At 35.2% G+C, this 21,252-nt stretch overlaps 1 protein-coding gene across 7 annotated transcripts in view; it reads left to right on the top strand.

Annotated features, from left to right (window-relative positions):
* DACH1 (dachshund family transcription factor 1) overlaps nt 1-21,252 on the top strand; it is a 376,911-nt gene that overhangs the window by 169,143 nt on the left and 186,516 nt on the right. For all 7 annotated transcript variants that reach the window (XM_058848038.1, XM_058848012.1, XM_058848021.1 and 4 more), the window contains exon 3: nt 14,719-14,880. In XM_058848038.1, coding sequence (XP_058704021.1) covers nt 14,719-14,880 — 162 coding nt within the window. The remainder of the gene's footprint in view (nt 1-14,718; nt 14,881-21,252) is intronic.

Genomic DNA, 21,252 nt, shown 5'->3' on the forward strand with positions numbered 1-21,252 from the left:
CCCACAGTTTTGACTTAGACTTAATTGCAAAGTTTCCATAGCTGTCAGGTATTTTAGAGGAGCAAAGTCTATGCCAAATTTCACTGATCCAATGTAGCTGGAAAAATGCATCAACAGCTAAAGAAGCTGTTGACTACATCAGGTTTTAATTCATTAATTTATTCTAGATGGACCTTTGAATGAGAATTTCCCCCAATGTTATTACTTCTCTATTGAAAACAACCATGGATTTTCTCCTTCGTGTGTGTACAATTTTGGATTAGAAACAAAGTAAAGAATATGCTTTTTTGAATCTATCAATTTAGGATTAATGTAGAGATAAAGAATTAAGCATTATCCTTGAACAGGTAACCTGATGCAACAGTTCTTAAATATGCACCTGTTTTTTCTTGTCTGTAAAGGATGGAAAGATTATTAGATAATTATATTGTTCCTCTTTCAGGTCATTTAAAAAAAAATCTAATGGCTTTACAACACAATTAGATTAGAAGTGTATTTTTTAATCCTTAATATCCTGTTTTTCAGAATACGACTTCCTTTACAGTCAACAAAAAAATAACTAGTCACATTTTACAAACATAAGGTAAAATAATTATATTCCTTCTCATGATTGTCAGTGATTTAGGAAGAGCATTTTTAACACTTAACTAGCACAGGTAACAACAGAAGGATGGAGATTTTTTTAAACTTAATTTTAATAAAGCCTTAAGTAGCTTTCATGGCATTAAGAATTTTTCAGAAATTATCAGAAATTGAAAAGTGTTTTAATTTTTTTTTTAATTGCTAAACTATTGATCTTATGCCCTCCCTGCTTCAGAGTCTGAATTGACCATATGCTAACTTGAAATTCAAGTTGGTAAAAACCCATGTATCTGTTAATTTGATGGTTTTGAGACAAACACCACAATTAAACTAATAAAAAATATTTATTTCCTATTCTTTCTTAGTGTCTTCTAGGCGCAAAAGTGTTTTGTGATCTTTTAAAGGTGCATGGTAAAATTGATAGCAATGTTTCATCTTCATAGTTCCTGTGTGGATTTTTATCCATGTACAATTTGCACTGAACTGCTGCCCTCACTTCTTAGGCAAATCTACCTTGCATTCATGAACTTTGTTTGACTTTATAGATTTAGAACAAGGGCTGAAAACAATATTAATGCATACTTGGCAATTTCTTATTTTTAAAGCTTTGTACAACTTTTGGCTGATTTGTATTGATAATCCTTCTTTAGAGTAAGGGTTATTTCCATCTAATAGGTAAAGGGGAATGAAATTAAAATGCAGAATCTGATACTTTCTGATAATCTCAGAATTAAAATTCAAGAGCCTCTAATTTCTTCTTCTGATGGTATTTTTAGCTAAAAGGGTGAATAAAGTAATTCAGGTACTACTCAGATACTTCCAGTGTCTCTTCAGATTCTTCTTGCTACCACCTCAGGATTTCTGTAGAAGGTATGCTTGGTACATGTGGTTAAGCACAGGTCTTGTAGGTGTAGGGTTATGAGCTTTTTGGATCTAATTTGCTACTAACTGAAGATAAATGATGAGAAAATGACAAACAGGAAACTCAGGACATGAGCAGTCTAACCAACTTATCTAGGGGCATTTCTGAACCTGGCAAAATAACTGCTCATATAATCTCTCAAAAAGCACAGTCCTACTGTTGGAAAAAAATATCTTCCATAATTTGCATGTGGTCATTTTATATGAACACATAGGATGAGAAAAAGAAAGTTGATATTAGGTGAAGTGCACTGTGTTAATGGCATTCTGCAGATAAAATTGCTTTCTGTAGTGAAACACTGTGTTAGTGGAAGACTGATTTGGGGAGACACAGCACAATGGTAGGAACTTTGAAATGGAGTAAAGTTTATTTTTTTGTTATATGGTAGCTTGAAGTAAAAATGTTCATTAAAATATCTCTTATATAAATACTCTAAGGTGAGCTGATGCTACAATTGGATACAAAAAAAATACTTGATCCTCTTGATAAAATTGATATTCACAGAATCACAGAATGGTTTGTGTTGAAGCAGACATTAGAGATCATCTAGTTCCTACCCCTCTGCCATGGGCAGGGGACACCTTCCACTAGGCCAGGTTGCTCATATCCCCATGCATTCTGGCCGTGAACACTTCCAGGGATGGGACATCCACACCTTCTCTGGGCAATCTGTTCATCACCCTCACAATTTAAAATTTCTTCCTAATACCTAATTTAAACCTACCCTCTTTAGCTTAACGCCATTACCCTCTTTCTGATTACTCCATGCCCTTGTCCCTCTCCAGCTTTCTTGTAGCTGCTTTAGTTACTGGAAGGTGCTGTAAAGTCTCCCTGGAGTCTTCTCCAGGCTAAACAGCTCCAACTCTCTCAGGCTGTCTTCATAGGAGAGGTGCTCCAGCCCTCTGATTGTCTTCATGACCCCTCTCTAGATTCGGTCCAGCAGGTCCATGTACTTTCTGTGTTGTGGGCCCCAGCTGGACACAGTGCTCCAGCTGGGGTCTCACAGGAACCCAGTAGAGGGGGCAAATCACTTCCCTCAACCATGCTTCATTTGATGCAGCTCAGGATACAATTGGATTTCTGGCAATCTGTTAGTTTGGTGAGGAATGTCAACTGTTCATTCAGGAGACTGGAAAAAAGAATCCATCCAAAATCCCTGTGTATCATCAGCATTGTAGGAGGCAATCTTTTTTCCATGCACTGAAGCCATTTTGTAACTAATTTTATATTTCATGCTCTTTGATATGAGGAATATCAATCACTTATGCTTGAATGATAGCAGTTTCCAGTGAAAGTAGAACATTTACTAATATTCACTGAAGTTTTCCTGCAATGTAAGCTTTCTTAGAAAAAAACCCACAAGAATGGAAAAAAACTACTTGTAAATATTTTTCTTCAAAAGCATGGTCAGTTGAGACAACACAATACTGCCTCTTTTGTAATGTGTTAGCTGAAGTTGAGAAAGGAGGGATGTCAACAGCAAAGAAAGAAAAATGTAAATACAGCTGCATTTGAACACAGAGATTTGATCATGGTACTGCCTGGTGCATATATGAATGTCTCTGTAGATGATATGCTATCCTTATTAAATATCGTTGCTGGAAGAACAGAATTGTGTTGATTCATCTGCCTTTATTACATGAAACTGCACTGTGTGTATATATATATATATGTACATATATATTTATATGCACACATATATATATGGTTAGTATGCAGCTTAGATGAAATACAATCCTCCTGTGGCCTGTTACCACCACAGAAAATCTGTTTCAATAGATGGAGGAATTACTCTTCTTCAAGCCTGGCAAAGAAATACAGCATGTGACTAATACAACCAATTAGGGAACAGAGCAAACAGAGAATTCTAGAAATGTCTTAAAAACTTCTTAAGGCACTGGCAGAAAACAATTTTCCTTAATGTTATGGGCTGTTAGTACATTGCAGAATTAAATCTAACAACTGGTCTGCATCCTTTCAAAAGCAATTCCTGTGTTTTAACATGTAAGTAGTTATTAAGAACTAAATTTTAAAGAAACTCAACAATTTAATATAAGAAATTTCATCAAATCTGGTCATTTTCTTTCCTGTAAATTTTATGCATACCATAGACATGTTTTCAGAGCTAATTTATTCTTCACTTTGGAAAGTGTCCACCAGTTCTTTGGGATATGCAGTGACAAATATTGGTTATAATCAATGTTTTATACTTGCAATCTTATTAGTTATCTGTATGTCTTCCAAAGTGACTGCAAGTCAACATTAGTATCAAATTACTAGAATGGTGTTCTGATTTCTAAAATAAACTAACAATAGTGACCCTGTTCTATTTTTTTTTCCAAGTTATTCATACTATAAATTTTAGTCTAGAAGTCATTATGTTGAAGACCAGTAATATGTAGAAAATACAAAAGAAATACATGTACACTATATGGGCTATGTATTTTTTTTTTGTTAAAAAATAAATTCATTTGGAATGTTGATACTTTCATTGTTATGTATTGAGGTTGCATCTTGTAGTTGATTAGATAGCTTGCAGTTAGGATAAAAATAGTGAGTTATCATCCAGATACTAATTAAATTTTTGCCAGTAATTTCTATTACTCACTCTGTGCTAAATGTGCAGTCCATCTTGCCAATCTGAATGTCACACAAGTCTGAAACTTGCAATTTAGCAATGATCAGAAAGAAGGTAATAACCCAGAGGGAGGAGAAATTAGAAAGCCCATGACTCATTTTGCACTTTTGTGAGTGTTGAGAAGGTGGAGAAAAGTGATTTCCAGGAACAGACACGTTTGTGAAAATCCAAATCTGTTGATAATCACGTGCATTAATGGATGAAGAAAAGATTAATTAAATTATCTGCTGCTGTTATAATATAGTTCTTCCTACAAAATGGGGAATCTATGACATAACTGTTGTCATCATATTTTGTCTCTTTGTGGACAATATCAAGTTGAGAGGATCATGATAGCATAAAGCTTGTTCTTTCGTAAAGTATAGCTAGCAATGAACATATAATGTCTCCTTTGCATAGCATACTATGAGGATTTCTCAGGTTTCTGCCAAAGAGAATGTTGGGGTTCTCTTATGCTTGCTTACTGGATAACCTTTGAATATTTATTCATAATGTGTTAGACAGTGGTACCAATCAGTTGTCGGCTTCAAAGAATATGCCTTTCGGAAGCAATACATATGTTCATGTATGTAAATCTGAACTTACAAATGTCTGCAGGTCTTCATAATGTAGAACTGTGATTATGCCAATATGGTAGGAACTGTAGAAAAGCTACTGCATCTTTGTTTTTGTATTACAATCCAGTACAGTAATAATATATCCATTATAAATACCACGCTTTCATTTTAACGTCACTAACATCATTAACTTCTTGTGTAGCAGGCAATTCTGAGGTACAAAACAAAAGTATTCTGTTGAATGAATTTCAGTATTCACTGAACACTGTGGGTGTGAGAGAGCTCCCTTGATTTAGGGTGATAATTTGGCCTTAGAATATAAAACAAATTATGGAGTTATTAAGTTTGGAAAAGACCTCCAAGATCAAATCCAGCCTTTGACAAACATCACCATACCCACTAAACTGTATCATAAAGTTCTATATTTACTCACTTTTTGAACACTTCCAGTGATGATGACTCCATCATTTGTTTGAAGAGCCTGTCCCAATGCTTAACCACTCTTTCAGTGAATGAATTTTGATAGTGGGACACAACATAGGTGCATATTGTGCTTCTGTTGTGCTGTAGTTTGTACTAGAAAGAGATACTTTGTCTTCAAATGTCACATGCCATCCAAAAACATTCATCTAATGCCTTGCTCTGCACCGAGGGTGCTACCTGTGTGATTTAGTGTTCTGTTCCCTTGTGCAACAAGTAGAGCATAGAGGTGAGAGAGGACTGTCTATGACAATTGACTGCCTTTTCATCTGAAAAAAAGGACTACACAGTGTTACCTGTGAGTCATTATCACAGCTACTTTGTACAGTATCACAGTACAAACTCTGCTATCACTGTGCTGTAGCAGTACATTTAGCCCCATGCCTTGCCTCTGGCACAGAGTAATGCATAATGGATCTGACGAAACTTAAAAAAGAAAAGGAAAAAAAAAAAAAGAACCCCAAAGCCACAGTACAGCTCTTGAAGTTACAACACTTCTAGTGAATAAAAGAATGAAGAAGGAGAGAGGACTCTCCTGACCCTTACAGGTGAATTCTTTGCATTCAGAAGTGTGAAAATTCTCTTATTCAACTTGCTGTGTTAAAACAAGGGTACACGTCTTGAAATAACCAGTGGATTACTGGGACTTTTTGCCACTGTTATATTGACTTCTGTCTTTCTAATGTTTGGCACAACTTGCTTTGCACACTGCAAATACAAAGAAATAATCAGAAAGCAGTTATAGAATTTGTTAATGTATATTGTATTACAAAGGTTTCTTTTTAGGGGCAGGAGGATTCAAAACAATCTCTACTTTAAAGCTAGATATGACAAAAGGGGATCAAAATTGTTCTTTAAAAACATTCTAGGTTTTTTTTTTTTATATATGTAGTATATTTTAACTCCATTAAAGAATAAACCAATGGAATCTTTATTTAAAATATCTTGAAATAGTAGTTTATACTTTAGACATTTATTGAAGGTCTACTGCTCTAATCAGCAGCTGTGATAATATTTCATCACATCTAAAGCCCTGAATTACTTGCCTTCTCCTTTCATGACGAGAAATAATGCTGTTTTCACTTCCTGAGGATGGCATGAGCCTGAAATAAGTCTGTAGCTGACTATTCTTATGCACCAGAAGTGAGAATCAAATCTTTTTTTCTTTGGGCAAAAATGTTGCTTTAGGAGCAAAGCCATAAAGGCCGCAAAGGCTATGATAGCACGTCGGCTAGATATTAGTGGGCTGTTTCTCCAGTGTGTGGACTCAGTGCAGAGAACAGGTCCCTCTAGGGGCACATCCATTCCTCCAGAAAGCTATCAAAGCTAAAATTGTGGTGCACAGCTAAAATCTAATTTTATTCAGATCTTGTTCTAGTGCCACAAATACTTGTACACAGGGATAAGTTAAATTTCATTCCCATGATTAGGCACGTGGACTAAGGCACGTGGGCTACGGTGGGTCCATGGGAAAGAATCTGGCAGTTCTGTTTGCAGGGCTGAGTTTGGAAGTTGTAGGGAAACACTTCCACGAGGCCATCAGACTGCCTCAGCAGTGTTTGGATATTAGTTTAATCAAAGAACTGTGTGCCATTACCCCAGGATCTGTGTCAAGCTGTGGATTAGGTTTATAAAAAAAAAAAACTACAAAAGCTCCTGCTGGTTGAAAGATTATGAGTATTTAGCTACATTACGGCTGTTACAGGCATGAACACGTCTTTTCAGTATTTTTGAATTGTAGCACTGTTACAATTAATTAGTTGTGTCCATTTAATTATGAATTAGACTAAAGTTAAAGGCTAAGGTTTTTTTAAATAGTACTGGTCTTCTTATTGTTTTTGACTATGTAACCTAAGCTGTAATACACTTCTCTAAACTGGTCCCAAAGAGTATGTTAGTAAAAGACACTGTAGTTAGTAAAACCTAAGAACATTAACTGAAGAAAATTCACAGAGCACCAATAACCAACAGTAACTGTCATTATGTTAAACCTTTTAATTTCTCCTAACAGCAAGAATAGTATTGTGAGAACATGAGATAATACAGATGAAAAGAAGAAAAGAGCTTCTATTTGTAAAAAGTGCAGGGAAGTTGTTCCCATAATAAGTCATTCTAGTAAAGAAGAGCCATTATTGCACTCTAGCAATGCAAATGTAAAATAGAAAGTCTTTCAGGAACCAGCCATCATTGTTAGCATAATATATTGTCAGTATATATATGTTTCGCCTTCCCACTTTTTTTTTTTTTTTTTGGAACTGCATGCTATTCAGTTAAAGAGACTATGGATCAGGATTTGACGCTTAAGGAAAAGTATTTTTTTATATTGTTCAAAGCTGACCTCTGCTTTTAAAAGGCTTGATCTGCACTTTTTCATCTGTTTAGAAGCATACATTTTTGGTTAAGAAATTGAAGACAATCTCTTTGTCTTTTTCCTAAGCAGGGAAGGTTGAGATAAAAAAGAATGCCTGCTTTAAAAGTCACACATGGCTGTAATTTAAGATTTTTTTTACCTCATTGTCCATAACAGTTGAAAGAAACCTTCAATGAAAGTTTATTAACTAGGCCAATGCCTGAGGCAATAAAGGTTCATTTATTACCAGTTTCTTGGCTGTTTTTCTTCTTCTATTTTTCCGTTAAACTCATAGCGTAAGATAATACTTCACAAAATTAAACCTTTGACCTTCTGTGGAGTTAAGTCGCCTTTGATTAGATAAAGTAACAATTTATGGTCCAGCATGAGGTTGCGCATGAAATGAATAATGCAACAGAGTGAATGAGAACTGAGAATCTATTGCTTTTGAAAAGATGACTGTTGTTTAAGAAAGAATGTTCTCTCTTAATTGTATTGTATTGTTGCTGTGTGCATTCCAGTAGGATTTTAAACTGTTGCTGAAAACTGCACTTTAGCCAGGCAGTTATGCAATATACATTGTTTAATTCTGTCACAATTGCACCGAGCCAATAATAAATTCATAGATTACAAAACCCCATGAAGCTGTAACAGTTAGTAATCTGTTGTGGTATTTGAAATACACTTTGGGATTTCACTTTTTACTCTTCAGTACAAAGGAATATATCCACTAGAAAGAATAACTTCATGGAATGTAAGTCAGTCAGTTCCATATATATTAGTATATATAATTAACAAATACTAGTGATAAAATAATTCCATTTACACATTTTTTGGAAGCATTGTTTGACGTGCTAGTAGATCTATTTCAAAAAATGCAGTTTTAATAAAACAAAAGGACACTGCTGCTTTCCACATCAATGTTTTATTTCTACAACTGTGTTATTAATTGTGCAGGCACATCTTAATAAGAAAGTTTTTTAGGTTCAAACAGTACTGTGGAAATTTTGCTCTTTTGCTTGTTTATCTTAAATGCTATACCCAGGCCTCAAAATTCATAGTATAAGTTAGGAATAGTTACAGGAAAAAGGTCTGATTAGACTGATGAACAACAGATGGTTTGAGCTTCACATACACTGTTTTCTCCCAGTGCAAGACTGTCAGATTCAGTTTAGTTGCACCAGTCTCAACCATGGATGATTTTTTTCTAAGCATTCCTTCTTTAACAATATATAAAATGTAGGGAGGTTTTTTTTCATTAATATGATGCTTTTAATAGTAGGCCTTTAAGACAAATTTAAAAAAAATATCTAGATATCTAGATGAGCAATTTATGCTGAACCACTCTAGTCAATCAGAAAAATGTAGTTAGGCAGACCAGACAATAATTTCTTTGATTATCCCAAAATAACAGTTGATAAAATTTTTAGGGTTTACCAAGCTTGTTGTATTGGATCAATCTAGACAGCTTAGCAAAAGTAAAGTTTCTGGATTACTGTGAGATTCAGGACATACATTATACACAAAGAATTCGTTTACTGAAACTCAGTATGTTTTAGCAAAACATTTTGGTGAAGTTCTCCTTTCTGCAATCCAGTCTGTGTAATCAGACCTCTGTCCTCCTGCAGATTGCTTTCCCCTTCTTGTTTTATGTATCACACTGTATAAAATACCCATTAGATCAGAGACTAAGGTTAGGATCCTGTTTCATTTGAAATAACTAGGCAGCAGCATAATAAGCTACCAAAGACTTGTACCTGAACTGCTGAAACCCATGAAACCAGTGCAATAACCTACAGTGATCAGGGTGAGGTCCTAAGAGGGAACCCTGCCTTTCTTTCCAAGGCAGATTTTTTTCAGATTTTAGTAGAAGTTTTGCTGAAGTGAGAACCTCAATATGCAGTCTGGTATTCAATCAAGAAAGGGCTTGAATTATTTTCAAGTCAGTACCATTGAAATAAACTAGAAGAAAAAGGATTAAGAATTAATTTGAAATAATGAAAGGAGGTCTTTCAGGATTGAGATGAGATTTGGAAGTCCTCCCATACAGCGAGTAAAATGTTTCTGCAGAATTAAGTTTCCAGCAGATAAATGAAATTAAATGTACCACACTGCTGACAGTTGTATTTTGGTTTTTTGCCTGTTCTGTGATGATAAAAGTAAAGTTTTTTGAAGATGTCGTAGAAGTCCTAAAGAGGGAGCTTGTGTAAGTACATACATGTTACTGAATTTAGTAAGTACCTATATATATATATATGAAGCCAATAGTTGCATTAAGGAAATTATCAGACTGACTATAAGGAATTGTTAGTGTTCTTAGGCATAATTATGTGAAGGAAGTTAAAAGTGAATTAAGATCAATTATTTAAATAATTCTGTAATTTGTTCCAGGATGAGGTTTAGGTATGCAATTAAAAAATGTGTATTTTGAAACATATTCAAGTCTGAAAAAGTTCCACTCACAGGTACTTTTCTATTTTGCTTCACAAATAGGGTGTGTTGTACGCTGCTCACCCCATCAAAACTGAAAGTTTTAAGAGCTTTCTCTTAAGGCAGGCAGGCAATACTATTTGTTAGAAGGCAGAAACTCTGGATGTGATTTAGTGCCCACCAGTAATTCATATACATTTCGAAAATCTGTCATGATATATGACAGCTCTCTTGGGGACTTTGCTTCTAAAACAGAATTGTTTTCTGAAGATGCTGGGGATTTTTTAGTCCTTGCTTTCTGTTTTGTTCACTCATTTTTCAGCGTTAGAGACCACACATACTGGGCATACTTCTGGTCTCATTCTCACCCACGAAATTCTGACTTCAGTAGAGTTGCACGGGTGTAAATTAGACTAGGACTTGGCAGGAGAAAGCTTATGATTATATTTGGCAGAGACAGCAGGCTGCAACTTTATTAACATAATTAACAGCTACAAACACACCCAACAGGCCAAAGTAATCTAGTGACAGAAGAGAGAAGGTCTTAGTAGGAAAGGATCCTTCGCACTCTCTTTTGGTGTTCTGCTTCTTGTTCCTGAGTTCCTACTAAGTCTTGGCGAGCTTTCAATTGAGCTGTAATTCAAATTCATACGGCTCCTGCAAGACACCTTGAACAGACTTTTGCTGATGAGTCTATAGGAACTGTCAGCAATACGGGGATTACTTCAGAAGCGTGATGGTTGAATCGAACTTTACTTTCTGATGTTTTGCTTTTTGAATTAAATTGTTGGACAAGATTAATTGCACGCAGTAAGAGATTTAAATGAATGGCTTTATAAAGCATTAAAGTTCTAAGTATGTCACATGGGAAAAAAGCTGTAAGGTTTAAATGAATAAATGTATTTAATGCATAAAATGTCCAGGCTAATTTTTTAATTCCTTTACTAACATATTGAAAAACCATACTTTATTCATCCATCTTAGTTATACTGCTGTGGTTGTGGTAATTTAATATTCCTGCTCTTTGCTAATCTTCTGGTTCAACAGAAGTAAACAATAGGTTTCATAAATTAAAAATACGCTCCTCAGAACATGCTTCTAAAGATAAAAAACAAGGCTGTAAACATTTATGACTGAAACAAACTAGATTGTTCAAATACTGCCATGATGTATCATGTATATCAATATGGCACTGATATCAGTTAGAATGCAAACAAGGTTTTAAATGATGTGCCCCTTCATTTCAGCTGGAGAATCCGCTTTACACCATCTGCCTATCAGATGGTTAGGAACCAGGACTGCGTATTAATGCCACATGTTCGATTTTCATTCCTCTTGTAATGGTTAGATTCATATTGCTAATAGCTGTGCATGAGCACTGTCGATGAAATTTGTGTGACGATGGAGTGATGAGATATTTATAAAGCTGCCTGTCTCACTGCATAATCAGCAGGAAGAATGCCAGACATAAACAACTTATCAATTTCAGAATATTAATGACAACTACCGTTGACTTTAATCCACTGAATATTTGGGCCTGAATATTTTTTAACTCTTCAAATAAATATTTGTAAAGAATAAAAAATACCTACGTGGCTGTTCAGTGTGATCCTTATTTCTTTCATTTCAGTTGACTTTGTACATTTGGTTATATCATTTTTGAAGATAACATTTCTGTAGTGTAAAGAAGTGTGCACCTTGGAAATTCCTTGGCTACTTATTGTAAGAGTAAATTTATATTAAGTAATGTTTACATCAAAAGGCTTTTTCAAAGAATAAATTAAAAAAAAAAAAATCCCAAGTGTTTCCCTGGGTATATACCCATACTGTGACTTTAAAACTTATTATTTTAAAATATAAATATAGATACATAGTAGTGTATTAACTTCTGCTTTTGGTGTATTTGCGTGTCTATACCAATGAGATAAGAAAGGTAAGTTGGGCCATGTGCTGAAGTTCTGGGTTGTACCACACCCCAGTGCACCACAGTGCACCAGTGATTATAATGCCAGTGGCTCTGATAACTGCCTTTGGGCCTCCCTTGCCACTTGCTTTGCTATATCATCACAGTCAGGTGATAGGAAAAAGTAGCAGTAGAGAAGCTGTGCTGTAGTCTGGAATTGCTGTGAGGGACCAGCATTAAGCTAGAATTCTGAGCATTATTCGTTCCATTTCCCTCCGTACTTACACCAGTGCTTACATGAGGCAAGCATTTCAAATCTGCATGATTTCCATTAGTTGTTGTATAGTAAAGTAATCATTTCAGTCAGTGCTGTGATTGTATAAGAGGAGGAATGAAATGATTAATTTAATTTCTACTTTTTAAAATCATCATTTTTTGCCACAAGCATTATCTTGCAAAAATCATATTACAGAGCTAAGCAATTTGTATTTTAGTTTCTCAGTCCCCATCCAAAGAAATGCACCAAAGCATACTTTTTTTTTGCAAATTTTGTAGCAAAAGAGTGTTTTTATTTCAGGAATTCTGCATTCAGGTCATTATTCCAGTGAAACAAAGTAATTGCAGGTGGTCTCACAAGTACTATGTCCAGCATCTCCTTAGTATCTAATTTACCCAAATACTTGGAAGCACTGTAAAACAGCTGATCTAGAAGTGTAGTCACAACCAAAAATTTGGGGCCTGTTGTTGCAGTCATTGAAAATAGTGTACCAGAATATTCCTCCAAATAATTGTTCTTTAAAAATGCTAGTTTTAGCTTTTCAGAGATGTATACATATATTAGAAAAGGAAGTATAGGTTATTGTGTTGTTTAATGAGCACCGGATGCAAACTAAAGTTCAGAGGTGCACCATCCCTTTTTCTGTGGCCAAATTTAGGGACTGCAATCAAATTTGTGTGATGTATGGCTTCATATCCTTCCTCCAAGGTAAAAATATAATTGGAAGCAATCCATGTTATTGTCAATACCTTTTAAAGATCAGAACATGCACAATTTGTGGTAGTAGCAGAAGCTGAAATAAAAGTAAACTCTCATATTTATTCACCTTCTCATTTATTTTTGGCTTTTGGTACATCTTCTACCTGAAACAGCACTTTTCTAAAGAATATTGATCTGTAATTATCACTTGGTCAGTAATTCTCATTACACATGGAGGTGTTAGAAGTCAGACTGTGAGGAGGGTCGGGAGGCTGGAACCATTTGCTAATTTTTATGTGGTCATGCAAAGCAATAAGGGAAAACAAGCTTCAGTCAAGCAACAATATATTCAAAGGCACCTCTTATGCCACCTCATAGATTTCCTGATGTCTGCTCACCACCTTCTTTTCCCCTGCTGGAATTTGCCTTCTGTCCCTCCCTATCGCTAGCCAAAAACATGGCAAATGTGAACTTGTTTTCCGTGTAAGGAGTCAAAGGAGACAACAAGAGACCCTGAGAAGCAATGGTGCTAGTAATATTTACCTCAGAGGCCTGGGATTATTTGCTTATTTGGTCTTTCCTGCTAAATTGCACTCTTCCTATGCTAGACAGCAGCCTTAGAATAGTGAATTGCGGAGTTAGTTCCTCTTGAGATCCATAAGACGCTTCACACCTCTCAGAATAGCTGAAAATCAGACAAGCAGGCACCTTTAAACTAATTACATGGAGTTTTTCAAGCCTTCTCCACATTCAGGGCAAGAATCTTGATTCAAAATGACTGAGGGTCTGTTTTCTTGTAGCATGACAGGCTGAGAGTGCATCAATGCATTAAGCTTACCTGCTTTATTGCCTTCTCTATTTCTTAGACTTAATTCTCTATAATTTCCATCTCTGCCCCCTGCATCAGTTGTGTGGGGGAGGCAGCTCCTGGGAAGTTTTGACACTGGCTTCTCTCTGCTGCCACCCAGGCTGGGGCAGAGCGATCTGGGTGGGCAGCAGCAGGGCTTTGGGGACCACAGGAAAGTTATCCTACCTCAGGGAAGAGGGCAAAAACTGCAAAGATGCTTGTGACTTTGATTAAAGGCTGCATCTAATTTTGAGTTTTGAAGGCAATTGGAGAACTGGACCGGTTCTCTGATTGCTCCTGGCAAAGAGAAATTTTCCTTGCTTTGTAGGACATTCTTGTAAATGGCTGGATGGCAGAAACTTGCTTTGGCAGGAAGAGCACTTGAGCTGCCTGTAGATGGCTTTGGGATTGGTATTAAATGGGTTAATAATTGCTCTTCTCATTGATAAGTACTTTAATGCCTTCAAGTCTGGGGGACAGCAAAATAATGTTCTGCATTATTTTTTTCTAGAAATGCTTCCTAGAACAACTGCATCTACTTGCTGCTATGTATGAAATGAGAAATGTCTGAGTTCTATCATCTATTACTCATAAATAGAAATCATAGACCTGTTTTTTTCTGTTTTCTTTAGCATGTCTTACAGTAGAGATCTAATAGGAATTTTTTTCCGAAGTATGGTTGTGTACATATTCACCTATTCATAGTCAGACACTCAGGACACCATTTTGAAGCTAAATTAGATTTTTGACTGCATGTATTTGTAGCTGCATCTAGTTGTGATTCTATTATGAATGCACTTACTAGATACCAAGTTAGATGAATGTATGCTAGTAATATATCTAAAGTAAGGAGTAATATGATGTGAAATATTTTACTTGAAAAAGTTGATAGTTTTCAAAACCAACAAGAGGAATTATAATCTGCAGTGCTCTCTGTTCTTATGTAACAAGCATGAAGGAATAATAAAAGTCCCTACAATAAAGGAGACTCATAAAATAATGAATATTAATTTTTTTTCATACTTCTTTGCAGGTCTGACAGCAGCAGCTGCAGCAGCAGCAGCTGCCACCAATGCTGCCATAGCAGAAGCAATGAAAGTGAAAAAAATCAAACTGGAAGCTATGTCCAACTATCATGCAAATAATAACCAGCATGGAGCAGACTCTGAAAATGGAGACCTGAATTCAAGTGTTGGTAAGTTTCAGACATGGCATTATTATATGTCCATAATACTAAAATATTTTATTAAAATGGTGATCTTTCTGAACTTCCTTCTGAAATCCTTGGCTTGGTGTAAAAAAGTTGCATATTTGTTTTCCTTTTTCTTAATGTTTTTAGTTTTATTTTGTGCCTGACCTTTATACCAGTGTTCAGTTTTGTTGTTATTATTACAAAAACATTCTTTTCTTTGCAGGCTACTTTTGCAGACTCCAGTTAATATTTTCCATGAAAGAAAGTGTTTTGATTGCTTAGAGTTCATTTTTCAAAGTACAGGTGGAGTGACAGATGATGGTGTCAAAGTGAAATTTAACAATGTCTCCTGCTCAGTGTGCTGGGTATCGACTTTAGGTAATTCAGAACACAAGCTTGAAAGCAAAATATTTCATACTTTCATGTGCCCTGTGACAAAAGGAAAACATACATACACAATAAATTCTGCCATGCTCTGCAGTTCCTATCATATTTTATTTTAATAAACACGTTCTTAAAATGTAGTTAACATTTTTTTCCATTTCTTAAGCAGCCATCAGCAACTCTTGTTCCTTTACAAAAAAGAATTGTTTCAGTATACTTTATTCATTTGCTTGGACAATTTGTTTTGCTAAAGCATACTTCAAAGCTAGGATAACTTTTTGTTGTTGTTGATTAAATCTTTAATCATCTGTGTGTGTCTGCTGTAAAATGTTTTGTTATGCCATTTCATTGTATTGGATCCTTTTATCATGTTGAGACAGTATTAACTCAGCAACAGAAATTCAATGACAGAGAGGTACACTCAGAAGACTGCAGGGAAGATTGGTGTATACTGGAATAAAATGGCCTCAGATAGGCTTTTTTGTTTTTATTTTGGCCCTTTGTCTGGATTAATTTTTTTATTTTTATTTTTTAGTTTTTCATCTTCTAAATACATTAAATCTTAGAGGGTATGTACTGGCCTTAACATAAATAAATACTTGTTTGTGAGAAGTGTTTCTGTACAGTTCAGTAGGCATCACTAGGGTATTATTTAGAAATAATATGAATTGCAGTTCAAAGAAGAGGTTCACCTGGGCACATACTACTGTAAATAGCAACGGTATGTGTGCATTACTGCATAAGGAGATTATATGATTTGTTTTGTTTTCCTTTTAAGTAAAAGCTTTAAAAATACCTCTATGATGGTGAAGAAAATAGTCTTAAATTGTGTGTGAGTACTCAGATACCACATATGCAGTTACTCGAATACAAGCGTAAAGATTGTTCTCTTGGAGAGAAAACAAGACAGGGTATAGTGCAGGTGTCTTTGAAATCTGGGAGGAGAAGATAGGTACAAATGAAGTGGAAGGACCAGGTGGCCTCTAGCACACTGGGAGAAAAGAGAAGTAATGAGAAAGGGTGAAAAATATAAATACAAACTGAGAAGGTAAAGAGTGTGTACTAGAACTAGAAGCTAATCTAGACTTTCAGGCTTAGATGAATCCATTATGTGAAATAAAAAGTTCAAATACTGGTTGGCAGTTCTAGTTGTAAACCACATGTGTGTCCATGGGGATGGAAAAGTTAGCAGGTAATCAACATCTAAACCATGCGGAGTGTTTGTAGAAGAGTGGATAGAAGGAATATCTGAACTTCCTCGGAACAAAAAAGCAAATTATCTGTTTTGAAATCCTTTTTCTAGTCATAATTTAGATAACTAATATGCTCTTAGACAGCCTAATCATTTTCCCTATTTAAGAAAATACATTCTAGCTATTTTAATAGGGCAAACTTAGCGAAGCAAGATTATTTATTGTCATTGTCAAAATTTCCTCTCAGCCCCTTAACTTACTTGTTAGCTTCAGTTAATTTCCCAATTTAACTGAATGAAGAATTGAGTTAATTTTGTTCAGAAAAAAATGTCTCTTCTGAATAGAGTGAATAGCTTTCCAGTTGTCTCCATTCCATGAGGAATGGTTCTGAAAATATAGTTTCCTTTTCTGTGAATCTTGTCTTGAGCTGCACCCTTCTTACAGAGGATTTCTCAAAAACAATTTGCTTTTATTTGTTTATTTTTATAGTGAACCCTGTCTAGTGTCCAGCGTTGGTCATGCATATGGAATCAGAAAAGTGACTCCTACTGCTACTAATGTCAGGGTATTATTCAGTTCATGAAGAGTTAAGTTCCTTGTTTATTAGTTGCATTTTTGAAAATTAGTGCACTGTATTATCTTGACAAGAACTTGTATTTCAAAGGTGTTCCTTTGTAGTTGGTGTGTACTCTTTCTTCTCCTGCATTTTTCAGGAATGTGTTTATTTATGTATTTTCAAATAAATATTATCAAGTCCATATACCATTAATGTTTTAAATTATAGCTTGCTAGGCAAGATTGTGAAATATTACATTACTGAATGTTGACGGGAGGAAAGAATAAAACAAAAGAAAACAACCTGATTTTAGTTTACATTTTAAATTAGGTTATGTGCCTGACCAAACTGAAAAGGAGCAAACAATCCAACTGGGCTAAAAGCTTAACTGATTCATTTTAGCCCATATGTAATAGGCATTATGGTGTGCGTGGATCGATCCTCCTGTGCTCCAATGCCTACATAAAGGCAGATAAATAAAATAGGGACCGTTGTTTTATTTATCTTATCGACTTGTCAGATTTGCTTCCAAATTGTCTTGCTTTTTGGTTTTAATCAAATGCCTAATGTGAACTACGGAAGTAATTCTTGTAGTCTAACGTTGTATAATTATACAGAGCACTACACAAATTTATTAACTTGGTCCTTTGAAGCAGTGGCCAAAAGGTTAGTGAGTGAAGGGAGTTAAAGGAAGCCAATGATACTAATAAGTAATTATTTTATATCTCTCAGTTTTGCTGGTAACCTTGAGCTTGCATCCTCCCACCAGAATTATCATTTTAGAAGCGGGGAAAATAAAGGGAAAAAAAAAAGAAATTACAGAGGAATCAGAGTGAGGTATTAGCACACTGAGTAAAATATATGGCTGCAACGCCTTTCTCCCCCATCCACAATCAATTGGATTCTTTTAGTTTAATATTTACTTGCTAAGATGAGATGCTAGTCTGCATGGTGATAAACAGTCTGCTACTGGCATCTGAAGGTGACCTGTCAGTTCATATGGACAAATCTCCTGCTTACTGAAATGTACAAAATAAATCATTAAAGCAGGCAGGTGCTCATTCCCAGATTTAAATCACCATAGATTTATGATTTGAATTAATGCTTCATTTGGTCATAGAAATAGATGCTGAGACAAATGATATGCAGTGGTTGGGGCTTCCATACTGTAGCCATCCTAATATTGATTACTGAGATGTCTTTGCAATCTCTTGTTTATATCAAGTACTGTCTTGTGACAGCTTGGCTGATATGAGCTACATTGCAGATAAGAAGGAAAAATGTCCTGGGTTCTTTTTAGTGGCAATTCTACATACAACACGCAGGGTAGATAAATTATTGGGGTTTTGTTTAAAAAATGAATTCCGTAGGGCAGCAAAGGAAAAAGAAAGATTATGCTGTGTGTCAGGGATTTGTTTTTTTGTTGGATTTGGTTGGTGTATTTCTTGTTTCGTTTTTGTTTTTGTTTGTTTTTTTTTTTTTTTTTACTTTGGTTTAGTTTTTCTTAAATTAATTGCAGAATGAAAAGAGAGTGGCAAGGTCAAATTTTAAATTTCGCTGGTGAGGTTCTACTCTTTGTCATATTACCATCTTAGTGTGATATTAGGATCAGTTGTATGTTTACCATCTGATGCTCTGAAGCAATGGGTAGGTAAAGCAGTTCAATCATTTCCTCGCTGCTTAAGTACTTACTGCCCTGCTGTCCTACTTCATTAACCTGCAGCAGCAAAAGATAAAAGCCTTTGAAAATAAATACCTTTTAAAAGCTATTTTTGTGAGCTAGAGTTTGCTATCTATAACTTAGTAGGAAGTAAAGAACAGTCCGTATACTTTTGCTTCCCGAACATTTTATGTAATGAAAACACTATGCATACACTTTAGGGAATACTCAAAGGATTTGTTAAGACCTTTGCCACTTGCTAAAATATGACTCATAAAACTTGTAAACAACTATCAACAATAGTAAATTACTTGCTTAGCAGGAAATGAGTTCATATCTATTCAAAATGTGATCTCAAAACAGATGTCCCAAGAAAATGTCATTGTTTAAACTACATTCATACAAAAAAAATGCTATTATTTCTTTAAGGAAGTGAAGCAATCATGAAGACTTTGGTGTTCTTAATTTCTAAACACAGTTAGGAAATACAAGGCAACATTTTACACTTGGCTAGCATGTTAATCCATAAACAACCGCAAAATTTGTTGAAAATTAAGAGATTTTCTTGGCATGTTAGGTTTCCTCTTCATCTGCATTACCTTGCAATATTTAAAATTATGAGACAAATATGAGTCTTCCTGTGATGTGTTGTTCAAAAGTAAAGCTTGCTTGTATACTATTCTTTTCTTTTTCATCCAGAATCAGAGATAAAATGATTTAGGTGAAATTATTTTTCTTCAGTGACCTTGCCCAATAATAGAACAGTACAAAATGCAGTAATTTCCTTTTTCTAAACACACGTGTCTATTTTAAGGGAAAGAATTACTTTTATGGTTTCAGGAAAAAGTCTTGGAGACCTTGAAAAAGCAAATAAAAGGAAACAGAGAATGCAGGCCACTGAGCACAGCTCTGCAGTTGCACATCTGATTCTCTGCCTTGGCAATGTTAATGAACCTCAAATCCTCCCTATAATTAGATGAGGGAATTGCTTATATTTTCAAACAGATGATGCTGCTGTAATGAAACGATTGACAGGGAACTTAAAAGTGTCTACAGTAGTCATTTAGTTTCCGGGTTTTGGGTTTTGGGTTTTTTTTTTCCTTCTATCCTTTTTTTTTTTTAATTTTTTTTTTTTTTTTTTTTTTTTTTTTTATTGTAAAAGAAGATTGGCTGTAGATACAGGTCCTGAGAGAGGTAGTAATTTACACAGAATGCTATGACAGGTGTCTTTGTATAGCATGGAGATAAAATGGAAGACAGAGGAATGATGGGCAGGTATGGCAATTTTTTGGAAGGGGGTGTCCTGTGCTTATTCTGCCTGGGTTCTTTAAAAGGGGCCGAGACTCAAGAGATGGATCCGGATTGAGTGCACAGCTGTAACTGCTGATGAGCTAATTGCTCCTTATCTCTCAGCCCCATTCATCTTCATTTTTTACCAATTACTGAGAATTATCTGTGTTCTCAGTTGGATATGAGAGTTAATCCTTTTTGGTTAAGCTGGCAGTACTGTGAGCAGACTCCAAATCATAGGGTGAAAAAGCCAGAGCAAGCTTGTTCTCAAACTCTCTCCAGTTCAATGACAGTATCACTAGTTCATAAGAATTTTTCTGTTGTTTAACAGATTAAACACTGATTTTTTTTTTCTTTTTAACTTTTTTACTACTATTAATATGTATTTTTTTTTCTAAGCCTAAACTGAATGTGTATATTCCTAGGTGGATGTGTTCCCTTTCTAAAAGTATTCAGTTGCAAAAATAAAAATAAGATAAACATTAACTTCAGACCAGAAGGATTCTTTGCAGAATGTCAGTGTTTATTGTATGATACATAGCAGTTCTTTTAATGACAAGACTCTGCATGCAATTTTGACATCGTGGGACATAAGACAAATGCTTGTCAGTGACAGATATCTACTTCTGTAAATTTGTTAGAGATCTGTGGGTGAAAAGTGCTGTCTAGGTGCTTGCAAAAGCATAATCATACAGCCTTAAGGACAAATGTGCTATGTTGAGCACATCGTATTTCAAGCTAAAGGAATGCTTTCATAAAACTGTGCTTTGGGAACACACAGAACACCAGAAACAGATCATTTAGTTATAATCAGGTCACTAAGCTTTTTACTAGAATTTTGCTTGTCCTGGGAAAAAAATCTTGCATTTTATAGCTAAAATGTAATGTTTGTCTGTCAACCAAGATATAATTTCTCTATATCTGCTTCCCAAGATATAATTTCTCTATATCTGCTTCCCTAGCCTTTACTTGTGATTGTTAAATTTGCTAAACAAGGTAATGAACTGGTTGTTATGATCTGAGCACCAGTTAGTTAGTAAATTAGAGGAATTATTAGCAAAGATTCAGCATTTCATGTTGTAAGGTCAGTTGTGCTATAGCAGTTCCCTCATCTAGATTAAATCTTCACTGTGAAGTTCATTGAAACAAATGTAGATGTTTGCATCTGAGTCTCCCTAGACTCAACCGACAGCAACTGGCAGTTGTAGGGGTGATCCATCTCATCCTAAAGTAGATGGCAAAAGTAGATCAGATAAATTGCACCTTACAAGTGCTTAGTCATGCAACTACTG

The sequence above is a fragment of the Poecile atricapillus genome, chromosome 1, assembly GCF_030490865.1.
Source record: "Poecile atricapillus isolate bPoeAtr1 chromosome 1, bPoeAtr1.hap1, whole genome shotgun sequence".
Lineage (NCBI taxonomy): Eukaryota > Metazoa > Chordata > Aves > Passeriformes > Paridae > Poecile > Poecile atricapillus.